General features: G+C 49.9%; 2 protein-coding genes across 12 annotated transcripts in view; one reads left to right on the top strand and one right to left on the bottom strand.

Annotated features, from left to right (window-relative positions):
- Anxa9 (annexin A9) overlaps positions 1–4,643 on the bottom strand; it is a 16,796-nt gene extending 12,153 nt beyond the window's left edge. For both annotated transcript variants that reach the window (XM_027393611.2, XM_027393613.2), the window contains exon 1: positions 3,966–4,643. The gene's annotated coding sequence lies outside the window, so the exon portion shown is untranslated. The remainder of the gene's footprint in view (positions 1–3,965) is intronic.
- Positions 3,811–16,291, top strand: Cers2 (ceramide synthase 2). 10 transcript variants are annotated; one of them, XM_027393607.2, is made up of 11 exons: positions 3,811–3,932; positions 12,819–12,992; positions 13,337–13,509; positions 13,695–13,813; positions 13,940–13,997; positions 14,085–14,135; positions 14,313–14,405; positions 14,521–14,649; positions 14,839–14,945; positions 15,045–15,198; positions 15,383–16,291. In XM_027393607.2, the coding sequence occupies exons 2-11, from the start codon at positions 12,905–12,907 to the stop codon at positions 15,521–15,523; spliced, it is 1,113 nt and encodes a 370-aa protein (XP_027249408.1). In that variant the 5' UTR covers positions 3,811–3,932; positions 12,819–12,904; the 3' UTR covers positions 15,524–16,291. The 10 variants fall into 10 exon arrangements, with proteins under 10 accessions (XP_027249408.1, XP_027249402.1, XP_027249405.1 ...); XM_027393601.2 differs by having other exon boundaries at positions 3,821–3,932; positions 13,392–13,509; XM_027393604.2 differs by lacking the exon at positions 3,811–3,932 and adding an exon at positions 8,141–8,275.

Raw genomic sequence — 16,291 nt, 5'->3', positions numbered from 1 at the left:
CACATACCATTAGGGCACCCCAGCCTGCACCCCACAGGGGGTCCCAGCCCTGAAGTTTCTGTGATTATGCCTTAGGAAAGCCAGCCAGCATGGGTGGAGAGACAGGGGATTGTTTATATCTGTGGGGAAGGAAGGGCACTCAGGTAGTCAGGGGTGGGGGCAGATCCACAGAGTCAAGAAAGAAAAATGCAGAGGGTGTTCCCTGCAGACCGGTACCGTGGGAGCACCTTGCTCCCAAAGGCAGCTAGCAGATGGAGGAGGATCCCAGGGCCCGGATTTCTCAGTCTCCTGCTGCTGCCTTTTAGCAGCCAGCATTCCCTGGCTGTTTAGGCTGCCCGTGATGCAATCCCAACAGCTGAGCCCAAGGCTGTCGGCACACAGCCTCAGGACTGGGCATCAGGTGCTCAGTCCCTCGGAGCCTCAGGGACCCTAAACGGTTGCTTAAACCTCGGGGCTGGCTCCTTAAGACTTGGGGAGTCGTCTTTTTCCTGCCTCTAGTCCTCTACCATTCTCCAAAGCCAGGAATGGTCCTCTTCGATCTCCCAGAACCCCGAAAGGAGAGCTACAGCATGGCCACTACTATCCAACACAGGAAATGAGTTTGGGGACACTGGTAATGAAGTTCCAAGATGGCAATCATATTCTGATTTTCTTCCTCATTAAAGTGGAAAACATACTCTAGTTTTAGAATCAGAGCATGGTCAAGCTCTAAGTTTTATTTTATTTACTTACTTATTTGTTTTGTTTTGTGACATGGTTTCTCTACATGGTCTGGGCTGCCCTGGAACTCACTGTAGACCAGCCTGGCCTGGCCTTTGCCTCCTAAATGCTGGGATTAAAGGCATGCCACCATGCCCAGCAATCTCTATTTATTTATTTATTTATTTATTGGTCGGGCAGTAGTGGTCAACACCCTTAATCCCAGCACTCAGGAGGCAGAGGCAGGTGGATTTCTGTGATTCAAGGCCAGCCTGGTCTCCAGAGTGAGTTCCAGGACAACCAAGGCTACACAGAGAAACCCTGTTTCAAAAAACAACACACATGCACGCACGCGCGCGCGCGCGTTTTTCTGTGTAGTCTTGGTTGTCCTGGAATTCGTTTGTAGACCAGGCTGGCTTCAAATTCATGGAACTCCACCTGCCTCTGCCTCCTGAGTGCTGGGATTAAAAGCATGCACCACTGGTACTGGAGAGATGGCTCAGAGGTTAAGAGCACTGACTGCTCTTCCAGAAGACCTGGGTTCAATTCCTAGCAACCACGTGGTGGCTCACAACCATCTGTAACGAGACTGCTGCCCTCTATTGGCATGCAAGCAGAACACTGTATACATAATAAGTAAATAAAATCTTTAAAAAAAAAAGAAAAGTATGTACCACCATGCCTGGATCCTTACAATTTTCTTCTTTGTGTATGTGTACATACATGTGACAGCATGTATGCAGGTGAGAGGAAAACTCATGGGAACAGTCAGTCCACTCCTTCTAGGACATGAGTTCCAAGGTCGGGTTTGTGGGAAAGTGCTCTCTTGCTGGCTTTTTTTTTTTTTCAAGACAGGGTTTCTCTGTGTAGCTTTGGAGCCTGTCCTGGAACTCGCTCTGGAGACCAGACTGGCCTCGAACTCACAGAGATCCACCTGCCTCTGCCTCCCGAGTGCTGGGATTAAAGGCGTGCCCCACCAATGCCCCACTGCTGGCCTTTTTTTATTTTTGCTTGTTTGTGGGAAGGTACAGGGTTTTATTCTATAGCTCAGGCTAGCCTGGAACTCATGATGAAGCCCAGGCTGGCTTTGAGTTCACAATTCTTTTGTCTTAGCTTCAAGTGCTGAGATTTACAGGTGTGAGCCATCACCCCCCAGTCTGCAACTTGTTACATTCTGTAATCTTAGCTACACATTTCATACTCTCTAAACTGGACAGGTCGGGAGAAACTGCAGGGCAGAGGAGGAGAGAGGCTGGTGCATCTGGGGATGGGTTCTTGGGAGGAATAAAGGAGGCAATGTGTGTGACAGCATAGATCATCTTGTAAATTAGGGGTGTTAGATTAAACAAATAAAAATATACAACCTCCAGTTAAATTAGTTCAGATAAACAATGAATATAAATGGACTATTTGTTGGTATAAGTATGACCCAATTATTTAATGTGATTATTCTAATCTTACACTTATTTATTGTTTGCCTGAAATTCTACTCTAAGGAGATAGCCTGTGCTCCACCTGACACTCACCCCGTTTAAATTAAGCCCCGATTAAATGGGGCTTAATCTCTGTATTGTGGGTAAAGTTGAACTAGAGTCAGAATTCTGACTTCCTGTATAACGCTGGACAGGTGCCTGAAGGTCCTGTGATCAGTTTCCTTATCCTCAGAACAGAGCCTAGGGGTAAGGCTGCAGAGATGGCGCAGCAGATAAGAGCACTGCTGCTCTTGCAGAGGACCTGGGTTCAGTTCCCAGCACCCACAGGGCAGCTTCCAACTGTCTGTAACTCCAGTTCTGGGGGACCAAATGCCCCCCTTCTTGTCTCTTTGAACTCTGCATGCACATGGGGCAGAGATATACCTGCAGTTTGAACATCCATACACATCAAAAAATAAATACTGGGGCCTGGAGAGATGGCTCAGAGGTTAAGAGCACTGACTTCTCTTCCAGAGGTTCTGAGTTCGGTTCCCAGCAACCACATGGTGGCTCACAACCATCCGTTATGAGATCTGGTGCCCTCTTCTGGTGTGCAGATATAAAAGGAAGCAGAATGTTATATATATAATAAATAAAATCTTTAAAAAAATAAATTTTTTTTTTTTTTTTGGAGACAGGGTCTTTCTATGTAGTCCTGGCTTTCCTGGAACTTGTTATGTAGACCTGGCTGGCTTCACACTCACAGATATTCTCCTGCCTCTGCCTCCCAAGTGCTGGCATTAAAGGTTTATGCCACCACCACCTGAAGAAACAAATCTTTAAAAATGAAACAGGCTGGGTAAGAAGCTGAATGACAAAAAGGCCCTGGGTTCCAACCCCAGCACTGAAAACCAAAAATCTTCTCTCATATACACAAGAGGAAAAACAAGAGACTGGAGAGAGGGCTTAGCAGTTAAGAACACTTGCTTCTCTAGCAGAAGACATGGGTTCAGTCCTCAAACCCACATGGTGTTTTACAATCATCCGTAACTCCAGTACCAGGAGATCCAATGCCTTCTTCTAGTTTCTCCAAACACCAAGTAAGCACAGACACATGCAGGTGAAACACTCATACCCATAAAATAAAATAAAACTTTAAAAAGAAGGTTTATGAGGTGCTGGAGAGATGGCTCAGAGGTTAAGAGCACTGACTGCTTGCTCTTCCAGAGGTCCCGAGTTCAGTTCCACATGGTGGCTCACAACCATCTATAATGAGATCTGGTGCCCTCTTCCAACCTGCAGGCATACATGCAGGCAGAACATTGTATAAATAATAAATAAAATCTTTAAAAAAAGGTTTATGTTATAGATTGTTGTCAGAATTAGACATGTACATATGGAGAGATGGAGGTGAGGAGGTGTGGCCATTGCCTCTCAAGGATGAGGCCCAGGTTCTAGCCTTAGCAGGCCAACTCCCAATACATATAAAATACTCACAAAAGTGCTGGTCATAGAGAACTGAATATGCATGTCAAAATGCTAGCATATGGCAACAAGTATTGTTACAATATTTATTATTTTATACTAGTAACTGTTGCTTCTTCCTGTTAAATCCAATCCTGGCTGGCTTCTTTCCTGCCATTCCCAAGAGTGCCACAAGAGGGCATCAGCAGCCACTGAAAGTATTATTAATGAGTCACCTAGGGCCACTTGGAAGTCCCTAGCTCCGCCTGAGCTTATCAATGGGTTCTCGTAATCCACTTGTCATAAGTACAGCATCTTGAGAACATCAGGTTCTGGGTGGACTTGGTGGCAGCTAAGGTAAGAAGGAGCCCCAGGGAGAAAACTACTCACGGCTGGCAGATGGGGTGACCTCTGAGAACATGCTGGAGACTGTTGCCTCACTGATGCTGGGGACGCTATGTAGCACAAGGCCCCGCCTTCTGACTCTTCACAGTCATCGATTAGATTCTGGCTCCATGTACCAAGCAGAGTGAGATGAAAGGGAGGGAGGAAGGATGAGGGCACCTGTTTGCCCTAGCCAAACCTTCCCAAGGGACTGCTGGCCAGAACCTGCAAGCTGAAACTCTAATCTAAATTCGTAGAAATTCAGTCATGTGGCAGAAACAAAGCTTCCCGTGAGCACGTGGAGCAAGTGGCTGCATCCACAGAGGTTCTGCAGAAATGTCGGGGGGCGGGGGTTCACCACTCTCAGTCTGGTTTTGTCTTGTTTAACACTGGGGACAGACTTGCTGTTTTCAGGTTTACTGGTCACCTTCAACATCCATGCTCTAAATTTAGGATTGTAAACTTGGAGGCCATCGCAGAGAGACTTACTCTGCACCATTACGGACTGAGGAGGGTAGGGACCTCTCACACCCATGAAGTTGGAACCAGAGCCCAGGTATCTCACTGCCTCTGAATTTTCATATCCTGGTGAGGAAGAGGTGACTTCGGGGTCTCTTAGTGGAATACTAGGGCATAGCCGTGCTGTCCAGTGCCTCAACTGCAGACTCACGAGCACGTCCTCAAACTCTCTAGCCCCATTTTGCTTTTTTTTTTTTTTTTCTTTCTTCTGCTCTTTTAGGGCCTTCCTCCCCCTTCATGTTTATTCATTTATTTAGTGCACACGTGTGGGCCTGTGTGCGGTACAGCATGCGTGTAGAAGACAACTTGTAGGAGTCATTCTGTCCTGCCAGGTGGATCTTGGGACTTCTATTCGGATTATGAGGCTTCGCAGTACTTGCCTTTCTCCAGGAAGCCCTCACACTGGCCCCATGTACGGCGCTGTGAGACTCTTTACTCAAGTAGGCTTATGTGGATTTGTGTGTGCATGTTATATACATATATGCAATATATAAAATACATATTTATAATATATATATTTGAGACAGGGTCTTACTATGCAGCCCTGGCTATTCCAGAACTTTATTTGCTATGCAGGCCAGGCTGGCCTCAAATTCCCAAAGATCTACCTGCCTCTGCTTGGATTAACAGTGTGTCACTATGGTGGGCAGTTTTCTACGTTTTATGGGCCAGTTACAGTTAGAAAGATCTCCTTTTTGCCATTAGGGTCCACGTGTCTGTCTTGCCAGGAGCCTGTTCAGATACCTAAACTCTGGCCTCATGGCCGGGCCGGGACACTGCTCTGAGACAGACACCTCAGCAGCCTGTTTAGAGGAAGTGAGTCACCACAAGCAGGGCACACTTGGGGCACTGTGGGCATGGCAATGCCAGCTGAGGGCGGGGGAGGGGGTGTGGGTTGGAAGGGCGGGGTGATTCTAATCTACTGGTCCACCCAAGGGAGGGTGCTGGCTGAGGCCAAGTTCCTCCTCTTTCCATTTTCTCCTTTGTCCACCTTCTTATTTCCATTTCTCAGGCCCTCATAATCCAGCTTTTGCCCACAAAACACCCCACTGCTTTTTTCCCCCTATTTTTTTCCTTCTCTCTTTCTTGCTTTTAAATTTCATTTATCCAGAGGAACCATTTAAAAAGTCTGGTGGGGCTGAGTGTGATAGTTCAGACCTACAAATCTAGAACTCAGGATGACTGACTTGGGGTTTGAAACCAGGCTGGGCTACATAGTGAGATACTGTCTCAAAAAAAAAAAAAAAATCAGGAATAAGTATCTGGGGGACTGGAGACTTGACTCAGGAATTAAGAGCACTTGTTCTTGCAGAGGACTTGGGTTCAATTCCCAGCACCCACATGGTGGCTCACAATCATCTGTAACACCAGCTGGATACATATATATCTTCTAGTCTCCAAGAGTACTGCATGAACATGGTACAAAGACATACATGCACACCGGGCCTTGGTGGCACATGCCTTTAATCCCAGCACTTGGGAGGCAGAAGCAGGTGGATCTCTGTGAGTTCAAGGCCAGCCTGGTCTCCAGAGAGAGTGCCAGGATAGGCTCCAAAGCTGCACAGAGAAACCCTGTCTCAACCCCCCCCCCCAAAAAAAAAGAACTCTCTGTGAGAACGGTGTGTGTTGCAGAAGATTCTGGGGAAAAATACTGAAGGGAGACAGAACAAAGTGCAGGGGACAGCCAGGCTTTTGTAGCTTATAATCTGTGCTGGGTCTCCCTGCAGGGAGCAAGTGGATAGATTGAATGTCATCTACTGCCTCTTTTACACCTACCCAAAGGGACAAGATCCAGGGCCAAACTTTCAGTCAGCCACACCTCTTTCTAACACAACTGGCAAAGCACTGGAGGTTGACTGTATACATTGTGAAGCAAGCCTCTGCCACAGGCTGTGATGACATAAAAATGCTATTTTGAGGGCCTGAGAGAAGGCTCAGCAGTAAAGAGCACCCGTTCTTGCAGAGGAGCAGGTTGGATGACTAACACCCACATGGACTCTCACAATTGTATATAACTCCAGTTCCAGGGAATCTGATGTCCTCTACTGAACTCCTTGAGTAGAGGGCATGCATGGTACACATACAAGCGGGCAAAACACTTAAACAATACAATAAAATAAATACTTAAAATATTATTTCTTTCTTTCTTTCTTTTTTTTTTTTTTTGGTTTTATTTTTCAAGACAGGGTTTCTCTGTGTAGCTTTGGAGCCTATCCTGGCACTCAATCTGGAGACCAGGCTGGCCTCGAACTCACAGAGATCCGCCTGCCTCTGCCTCCCAAGTGCTGGGATTATAGGCATGAGCCACCAATGCCCGGCTAAAAATATTATTTTTTTTTAAAGAAAGGTCACTTTGTTTTTGTTTTTTTTTTTTTTAAAAGATTTTATTTATTTATGATGTATACAACATTCTGCTTCCATGTATATCTGCACACCAGAAGAGGGCACCAGATCTCATAACGGATGGTTTGAGCCACCATGTGGTTGCTGGGAATTGAACTTAGGACCTCTGGAAGAGCAGTCAGTGCTCTTAACCTTTAAGCCATCTCTCCAGCCCTAAAAATATTATTTCTTGAAGGTAAAAAATGATACCCTTTCTTCAGTCTCCCAAATGCTGGGATCTTGCTTGGGAATGAGCTACCAAACCTGGCCAGGTAGTTTTCTTTTTTTATTTTGCTTTTTTTTCCAGACAGGATTTCTCTGTGTAGCTTTGGAGCCTGTCCTGGAACTCGCCCTGTTGACCAGGCTGGCTCGAACTCACAGAGATCTGCCTGCCTCTGCCTCCTGAGTGCTGGGATTGTTGGCACACATTTTTAATCCCAGCACTCGGGAGGCAGAGGCAGGAGGATCTCTGTGAGTTCGAGCCAGCCTGGTCTCCAGAGCGAGTGCCAGGATAGGCTCCAAAGCTACACAGAGAAACCATGTCTCGAAAAAACAAACAAACAAACAAAAACCCAAAAACAAAAAAAATGTGTGCCACCACCGCCCAGCTGCGTGGTAGTCTTAAAAAAAATTTCTTACTGGAAGAAGCTGTAGGTCTCCCTGTAAATTGGCCCTCAAATGCAACTCACTCAAAGGGATAATACGGTCTCCGATGCATGGTGTGTAGACTGGAGACCGAAGCCCATTTTACTAAAGGTTGAGAGTAGCTCCGTTTGGGCTCCGATCGGCAGGACTGGGGTCCTGTGGATCTCACCGTGGGGAGCCTCGGGGTCTGTGTAAGGCTTTCCTCGGGTGCACCTGGATGGGCTCTCGGCTGCGCCCTTTCTCCGCCGCCCAGTGCGGCCGGACGCGGGAATTGTGGCAACCAACCCGGGGAGGAACTGAGAGCTGGGGCACGCCGGCTTGAGGTTGCCGACCGCACCAGGGCGGCAGGGTGGGGCAGAAGCAGCCCGCTGTGAGCGGTGTCCTCAGGCACCCGAGGGCCCTTGAGCAAGTAAGTCCGGGCGGGCGGCCTCCGCGCCACCCAGAACCGCGAGCTGCCGGCAGAGCGCGAGCCACCCGCCCCGTCGGGGCTCCACTGGCGCAGCGCGGGGTTCCGGGGACCCAGCCCCGCCCGGCCGCGGCCCACGCCCAGCTCCCCTCCGCTCCGCTCCGCTCGCGGGGCCTTCCCTCCGCTGCTGGGCTCGGCCTGGGCTCGCCGGGGCTCGGCGAGCAGAGGAGGAAGGAGGGAGGGAGCCGCGGGCGGCGGAAGGGGGAGGAGAGGACCCGGCCCAGCCAGTGCGCACGGGCCGGGCGCTCGGAGAGGATGACGGAGCAGCGGCGCCCGGGCCGGCCAGCTCTGCATCGGCCGCCGAGTGAGTCCGTGTGCGGCGCGCGGGGGCCGCGGGGCCGCGGGGCGGCGGCAGGCGCGGGGGCTCAGGGCGCAGCTCGAAGGCGGTGGGGACTCCACCGGCTCATGGCGGCCGGGCTGCCGGAGGGCGGGCCGAGCACTGCGGGAGCAGGCGAGCCGGGCCGGGCCGGGCCGGGCCGGGGCCTCGGCGGGGAGAAGGCCTGTGGGGCAACAGGTAGGGGCCGGAGCACGACGCTAGCCCGGGACCCGGGCTACAAACGCCCCTTTGTTGGGAGTGGAGCAGCCGCAGACTTTTGGTGCGAGAAGTCCCCGGTGGGCCGCGTGCGTCCTGGGGCCTGAGTGCGGAGGCCGAGGAGGAGCGGTGGCGGCCCCTGCTGCTGCTGCTGCCGCCACCGCCGCCTCTGCCGCTGCTGCTGGGCCCCCTTTGCCCATCCCAGGAGAGAGGTTAGAGCGTCCATGTGCCGAACGGGAAACAGGAAGGAGTACACTCAATGAGTCTGTCCTGGCCCCAAAGGGCTAAGACTCCTGTACCGTTATGGGGTGTGCGTGGCCAGCTCTGGGAGCAGCAGCTGGTGAAACTAGCTTTACGGGCGGGCGGTAACTTGCTAATTACTGGCTCAGAGGCCCTCGAGCTAGCTTGCTCCCTGCAGGTGCGCGACATTCATCTTTGGCCTGGGCTTGGGAGTTCCTGGTGCCTAAGGCGCTCCTAGCATCCAAACCAGATCTGGTTTTTTTTTTTTTTGAGTTGCCAGCCTCAGCAGCCAGAGTTCTAAGCATCGTGAGGTCTGGAGTGAGCCCGTCTTTTCCAGAGAGCTCAATTAGGGAAGGCCTCCTGCAGCAGTTTTTACTTCTGTTTGTGTCAGAGCTGGGGTGGGAAGTCACTTCTCATCCCAGAGCCGAAGTGACTAGCTTGAATGAAAGTTTGTTGACTGCACCTGTAATAGGGCCCTTAAGTCTTCCAGCACTGTTCCTGTCCACACAGTGCTTATTTTTCAAGGCTCGCTCGCGCGGGGGTGGGGGTGGGGTGGGGTGGCACAGGGAATTAGTTGATCCTTGTCTCCATTGCTGTCCTACCCCTTTCTTCTCACTGGGGTCTCCAGCCAGATTTTGCCAGATAGAGGGGCCTTTTCCTCCCTCCACTAGCCATAGGCAGACTGACCCCGAATGGGTTCCTTTCAGAGTCACCCCACCCACAACCAGCTGCTGCTTAAACCTGCTGGCTTCGACCTGTCTCTGGGGACCGTACTCATATTTGGGTTGGGGGGTGGGGAAGAGTTTGTGAAACAACTCAGACAAGCTATAGGCCACATGAAGCCTGGGACCACATTGTTAGCGCCTCACATCCTCATCTGACCCATATTTTTGGACTGGTGCTGTACCTGAAGCAGTGCACACACCTTTTGACTTCACCCATTGCTCTTCACCTTATAGAAAGTTCATGACCAGCTACTATTGCACGAAAAGAAAGTTTTCAACAATAAAGGCTCCTCTGGCCTCCATCTATTTTATGGTTGCTCAGACCTGAGAGCCCTTGGGACCCTCTCTTTTTAATCTCTCTGCAAATGGAAACTCAGTCACTTCGGACTGTTATCCAGTTGAGTCTGAGAAGTTTTCTTACAGGCTACACTTACACCGTCCATCCCTCTGGGCCTGCAAAGCCCCCATTAGCACTGTCTCCCACCCCTTTTCATTTGCTTGGGGGAGGACCTTTGGGTGGGAGATCAGTCAGAGTTGGAGCAAAGGTTAGAGCCAGGTAGAACCTACTCAAGTTTCGAGTAATGTAATGCTTGTGAAATCCCTGCCATACTGGCTCCTCTCCAGCATGTGTCTCATTAAGTGGTGTCTGTCTCTGAGGCAGGTAGGTGTGTGTGAAGGAGACAAGTAGTGAACACATACACCATATGTCTTGTGTGTGCAGGTGGCATACTTTTATGAGTGGAAAAGTTGCAGGTGTAATCAAAACTCCCTTTCTGGTCCTGATGTCTTGTTTATGGGATGCTTGTCTTTGGTGTGCTGGTGCCAAGCGTCACCAGAGATGCAGCAGGGAACAGACTGGTTCTGGGGAGATGTGTAAGAGAGGCTGACTGGAAATCCCAGTCCCTTCCCCTCCTGTAAAAAGTCCTGACCCTGCTGAATCTGGGGCAGCTTCTCTGCTGTGGAGGTTCAGAACAGCAAGGGAGGGCTGTGGTCACAGCAGGCTTGAAAGCTGTGTGCAAGCCCCCATTGGTCCTCACCTCCCAGTTACACATCAGTCCACACACAGGGTGGGGGAGTCCAGGTGTGTGTGTCCTGGGGTTGAGATAGGTGTGCTGCTCTGGTACCCCCCCCCCCCAGCCATTCTGTGATACCCACTTGGGTTCCTCACTCTCTAGCGCGTCACCTTCTTTGTAGGGATAAGAAAGGCGCTAGACATTCCTATGCTGCTGCTGGAGTCCAGGAGATTGACTCCACCCACCCTCTAGGCCCCTCGCTAGCCCTCTGAATCCTTAACCCTTAATAGGCTCTAATAAGACATTCTACTAATTGGGATAGATGACCCAAGGCTAGGATTGCCAGCATGACTGAATTTAGGTCTCATTGGAGGAAAAGTTAGGCCCTAAGAAACACAGTAGTCAGATGACAAGGTCAGGTATTGGTCCCCACCTCCTATCTGGTTAAACAAAAGTTGGGAAGGAATTGATGGAGGTGTGCACACAGTCAGTCTGGTTTTTTGCCCTCTTCCCTTCCCTATTCAGTTTCCTACTGTTCTCTAGGAAGAATGTGTGCTTGTGTGGGTAGTTACAGTTAATTTTGTTCACTTTGAGAGGCTCCCATCTCTTTTTAACAAATTAAATATTTATTCAGGCTAAAGTGGAGGGGGAAGGGACAGTGCCCTCCATGTCAAGGCCTGGAATGTGTGATGGGTGTGTTGAGATGAAAATCCTTTATCGTTTAAGCTGACCTCTGATTTCATCCAAAAGAGCGGTGACCAGGAGTGGGGACAAGAGGGTAAAGTCCTCGAGCTGGAATACTGACTGACCCGTGACAGGCAGAGAGGGATTTCGCAAGTGCTTCTGTGGAAGGTGGAGGCGGAGCTATTGAAAGAGCCTAGCAGCCAGAGGACCAGCCCAGCTTAGTTGTGGGCTGAGGTGTCAGCCTCCTTCAGCAACTCAGCTGAAATTCAGTGCCTGCTGTCTCTGCTCACACAGGCCCGCCAGCTCCTGCTCTCTCCTCTCCTCTCCACCTGGGAGGACACCACTTTTCTTCTGTCACAGCTTCTACTCTATAGGTCAGTCTGAAAGCTGCCACCTCTTCTCCCTCTATTCATAGGAGAATGAGAGGTGGGGAGCCTGGAGGACTTCCTTGGCTCCCCTACTCTGCAAGTCTAAGAATTTCCCAGCAATGTGCTCATCAATGACCCTTCAGGGACATCTGGTTGCTTCTCAGCCCTGAGCAGCTGCCAAAGACTGTCCCCTGACTCATCTGGATCCCAGTGGTCAGTGCCACACCGTTCTTCATCTTTGTGGGAGCAGGGAGAAGGAGGGAAGTTGAAGGCGGCAGCTCTTTCCTGGCTTGAAGATGTTGACTGGTTCCTTTGCAGACAGGTTCTTTTTGTTTTGTTTTTCAAGAAAGGGTTTCTCTGTATTGCTTTGGAGCCTGTCTTGGGATTTGCTCTGTAGACCAGGCTGACCTCAAACTCACAGAGATCCTCCTGCCTCTGCCTCCCAAATGCTGGGTTTAAAGGTGTGCACCACCACTGTCGTGGTGAGGATCCTGTCATTTCAGCACGTGAATTGCTGAGGCAGTAGGATCATGAGTTTGAGACCAACCTGTACTGCTTAAGTGCTGTCTCAAAGAATAAAGGAAAAAGAGGAGATGAGGGAAAATAGGTCAGTTTTACCAAATGTCTTGGTTTGCTGTTCAGAGCCATCCTCAGTCCTGACCCTGTGTCTGTGCCCTCACGTCCCTTTCGAACAGAGCTTACAGATCACTTTCTGCCTCACATGTAGAGACCTAATGACTTGGCATGGAGTGTCAGTCTTGTGTGCAGTTGTCTGATGCTCACTGCTCTTTGGGGATAGTACTTCTATTTCGTTTCTCCTATAGCTCTGCTGGCCAGTTAAGGGTCTGACTGTGTAGCCCTGGCTGTCCTGGATCACTGTGTGGATCTGCCTGCCTCTGCCTCCTGAGTCTGGGATTAAAGGTGTGCACCACCATGCTCAACCTGGATGACTTCCCTGATTGTTGACGTCTTCTCTGACTGGATCTTGCTTGCCCTCCAGGTTGAGAGCCAAAAGATAAGACTGATAAGAAATGGGGGGTGGTGTTTATTGCAGGGGATTAGGCCTGTGTAGTGGCAGAATCACCTAAGGTTGCAACAAACTTAAATGCTAAAACTTGAAAGCCACTGTTTTCCTATTACAGATAAGGAAACCAAGTCAGTGAAGGAAGCCAATTAATTCCAAGGCCAGGTAGCCAGAACCAGAGCCTTAGGCTTGAGTCATTGTTCTGTTCCTTTTCTTCCCTGCCAGTCTCTCACTCGACCCTCTCTTCCCTTCTTCTCTTAGGATGCTGCAGACCTTGTATGACCACTTCTGGTGGGACCGACTATGGCTGCCTGTGAACTTAACCTGGGCTGATCTAGAAGACAGAGATGGACGTGTCTATGCCAAAGCCTCAGACCTCTACATCACACTTCCCCTGGCCTTGGTCTTTCTTGTCATTCGATACTTCTTTGAGCTGTGAGTATGTCCTTACACCTTCCCCTGTCACCAGCCAACTTAGCAGATTTCATGTTGGTCCCTGGACACTGGTGTTCTGGCCACCCAGGTCCCTGCTGCCTGCAGCCCCTCCCCCAGGGCACCATTGTCTTCCCGAGGGCTCAGCACCCCCAGCACTTTCCTTCAATAGTTGTTTGTTCTTGCCCCATGCCCGCCTCCTTGAATGGTCAATAGTGAACATAGGCAGCTTTGTCAGCCATGGGCAGCTTGGGAGACTAGAGGAAAGGGGATTGCCAGGAAACATGGGAAACTGAGGCCCAGATTTAAGATGCCTGTACTTGTGGTACTTTCTCCTCCCTGTCTAGGGGTTAGGAGTGCTCCAAGGGAGCCAGACACCTCTCTCTCATGTCCCTTCCCCAGTTATGTGGCTACACCCCTGGCTGCCCTCCTGAATGTTAAGGAGAAAACCCGACTACGAGCACCTCCCAATGTCACCTTAGAACATTTCTACCTGACCAACGGCAAGCAGCCCAAGCAGGTATGAGCTGCAGATGACCCTGGGAGTTGTTGCTGAGTTTGGGTAGGCCATAGTTTGAATGCTAGCCCTGGAAGGTGAAGACTTGGCAGGGTGTGGGCCTGGCTTAGGTTATTACTGGGAGAGGCTGGGCAGAGTAGGGTCACCTCTGATTTGAAGGCTGAATGTAATGACCTCACTATGCTTAGGTGGAGGTTGAGCTTTTGTCTCGGCAGAGTGGGCTCTCTGGCCGCCAGATAGAACGCTGGTTCCGCCGCCGCCGCAACCAGGACAGGCCCAGCCTTCTCAAGAAGTTCCGAGAAGCCAGGTGGGGGAAGTTGGGTGGCTGTTGTCTCTTGTTGGGAGGAGAGGGCTGTGGTATACAGGAGAGGTGAGGGTACCTTGAGAGGGTGTCTGGGGGCACTCACCTAGCCAGATCTGCTTCCACTTGCAGTTGGAGATTCACATTTTACCTGATTGCCTTTGTTGCGGGCATGGCTGTCATTGTGGATGTGAGTACTGGGATGTGGGAGCATAGCCTTTGTCAAGGTGGGCAAAGGCCATAGGATTTGAGTTCTTTTCTTAATCTCTCTTTGCAGAAACCCTGGTTCTATGACTTGAGGAAAGTTTGGGAGGGCTATCCCATACAGGTATGAGAGGAGTGTTCTATGGCACACAACATTCCATTATTAATAAGAGTTTCTTGAAATCATGGCACAGGACAGTCACAGAACAAAGTGTATCTTGAGGGGCTAGAAGGGTCAAGTTTGGAGGTGAGCCCGAGAGCTAGTTGCTGTGGGATCCCTCACACCTCCTTCCTCTCCCAGAGCATCGTCCCTTCTCAGTATTGGTACTACATGATTGAACTCTCCTTCTACTGGTCCCTGCTCTTCAGCATTGCTTCTGATGTCAAGCGAAAGGTAAGTCCAAGGACCAGGTGAGGCCGTAGGATAAAGATCCTTTCCTTTGACTTCTCGGGATATGGGAAACAGTGGAGCAGGGGAGAGTCCCTTGACGCCTGCATCTTTTCTACAGGATTTTAAGGAACAGATCATCCACCACGTGGCCACCATCATTCTCCTCAGCTTCTCCTGGTTTGCCAATTATGTCCGAGCAGGGACTCTCATCATGGCTCTGCATGACTCTTCTGACTACCTGCTGGAGGTTAGGCTTCCTCACAGTAGAAGCCCCAGTGCAGGTTCAATTTGTCCTAGTCTTCAGGGGGTTGAAGATGCTATTGACATTCCTGGTACTGAGGTGGGAGGGTATAGCCAGTGCTGCTGATCACACACACATATTAATGTGTATGGGAGAATCAGGAGCCCATGATGATAGATGGGACTATTTATGCAGTCCGCCAAGATGTTTAACTACGCGGGATGGAAAAACACCTGCAATAACATCTTCATTGTCTTCGCCATCGTTTTCATCATTACTCGACTGGTTATCATGCCTTTCTGGTGAGTAGGTAGCCGGCTCTTCTTGCCTTTCTTGCACATTTACTTCAGTCTTTCACCCCGTCCATGTTTACCATTTACCACTTTCCCTGAAATCCTTAGGATCCTACACTGCACGCTGGTATACCCACTGGAGCTCTACCCTGCCTTCTTTGGCTATTACTTCTTCAACATCATGATGGCAGTGCTACAGATGCTGCATATCTTCTGGGCCTACTTCATTTTGCGCATGGCCCACAAGTTCATAACTGGAAAGGTGAGGAAGGCGCTGCCCTCTCTTTTGTAGGCCTCACCACTCTCAACCCCCGAACTCCCCAAACTAATTCCCTGTTATGCCAGTAACTCTTTTGAAACAGCGTGAGGTTCTGGGGGTTAGCAGGAAACTTAGAGGTAACCTCTGGGAATTGGAATATACATAATCCCTTTCATCCTTTTCACAGCTGGTAGAAGATGAACGCAGTGACCGAGAAGAAACAGAGAGCTCAGAGGGGGAGGAGGCTGCAGCTGGGGCAGGAGCAAAGAGTCGGCTCCTATCTAATGGCCACCCCATCCTCAATAACAATCATCCTAAGAATGACTGAACCATTGTCCTAGCTGCCTCCCACATTAATACACGAAGCCAAGAAACTAGCCAACCTTCCCTTTATAGGGACATTTGAGCACTGGGGAGAAAGGATATAAGGAAAAGAGTCTACATTAACTCTCCTTTTGTCACCCAGTTGCCTTTAAACCAAACTCTAACCAGCCTATCCTCAGGTAAGAGAAGGTTGGTTATATCTTCTAGAGAGGGGATGGTCTTATTTCCCTCTCTATCTTCCAAGCTACTCTTTCTCAGTTCTGAGTTACAACTCTGAGTTATAACTCACATTCCTTATTCTTAAGAATTCTGAGCTAGCTGTTTGCCTTTGACTCCCTGACTTCAAGCCAGGGTTGTGCCTTACTGTCCCATCTCTGGGCCTCACTCTGCCAAAGCTGGACCAAGGTTCCACCTTTCTAAGCTCCCTAGCTCAGGCCAAAAATGAAAGCTGAGCTACTTTTAACTTTTTCTCCTCCTTAAGAAACAAATTAAGTGAAGGAGGGTATACAGGCTCCTCACCCTACCCCGGGGACCATGGTTCCAGGATCTCACTGCCTCCTTTCTCTGGCCTTTCTTTCCTTTCCCTTCAGCTGAGACAAGCTGGAGTGGAGTAGAACGGCAACTAGTTGTTATTTATTGAACATTTGGGGTTTCAGTTATAAAGCCAGAACTACAGCTAGGACCTGGCATTTCCGCAAGGGACCATTTCAGACCAAAATGTACTGTTAATGGTTTTTTTTTTTTTTTTTAATTAAAGTATATTAAAGGTTAA

Source organism: Cricetulus griseus (assembly GCF_003668045.3).
Source record: "Cricetulus griseus strain 17A/GY chromosome 1 unlocalized genomic scaffold, alternate assembly CriGri-PICRH-1.0 chr1_0, whole genome shotgun sequence".
NCBI classification, from domain to species: domain Eukaryota; kingdom Metazoa; phylum Chordata; class Mammalia; order Rodentia; family Cricetidae; genus Cricetulus; species Cricetulus griseus.
This window is presented reverse-complemented; position numbering and strand designations above follow the sequence as displayed.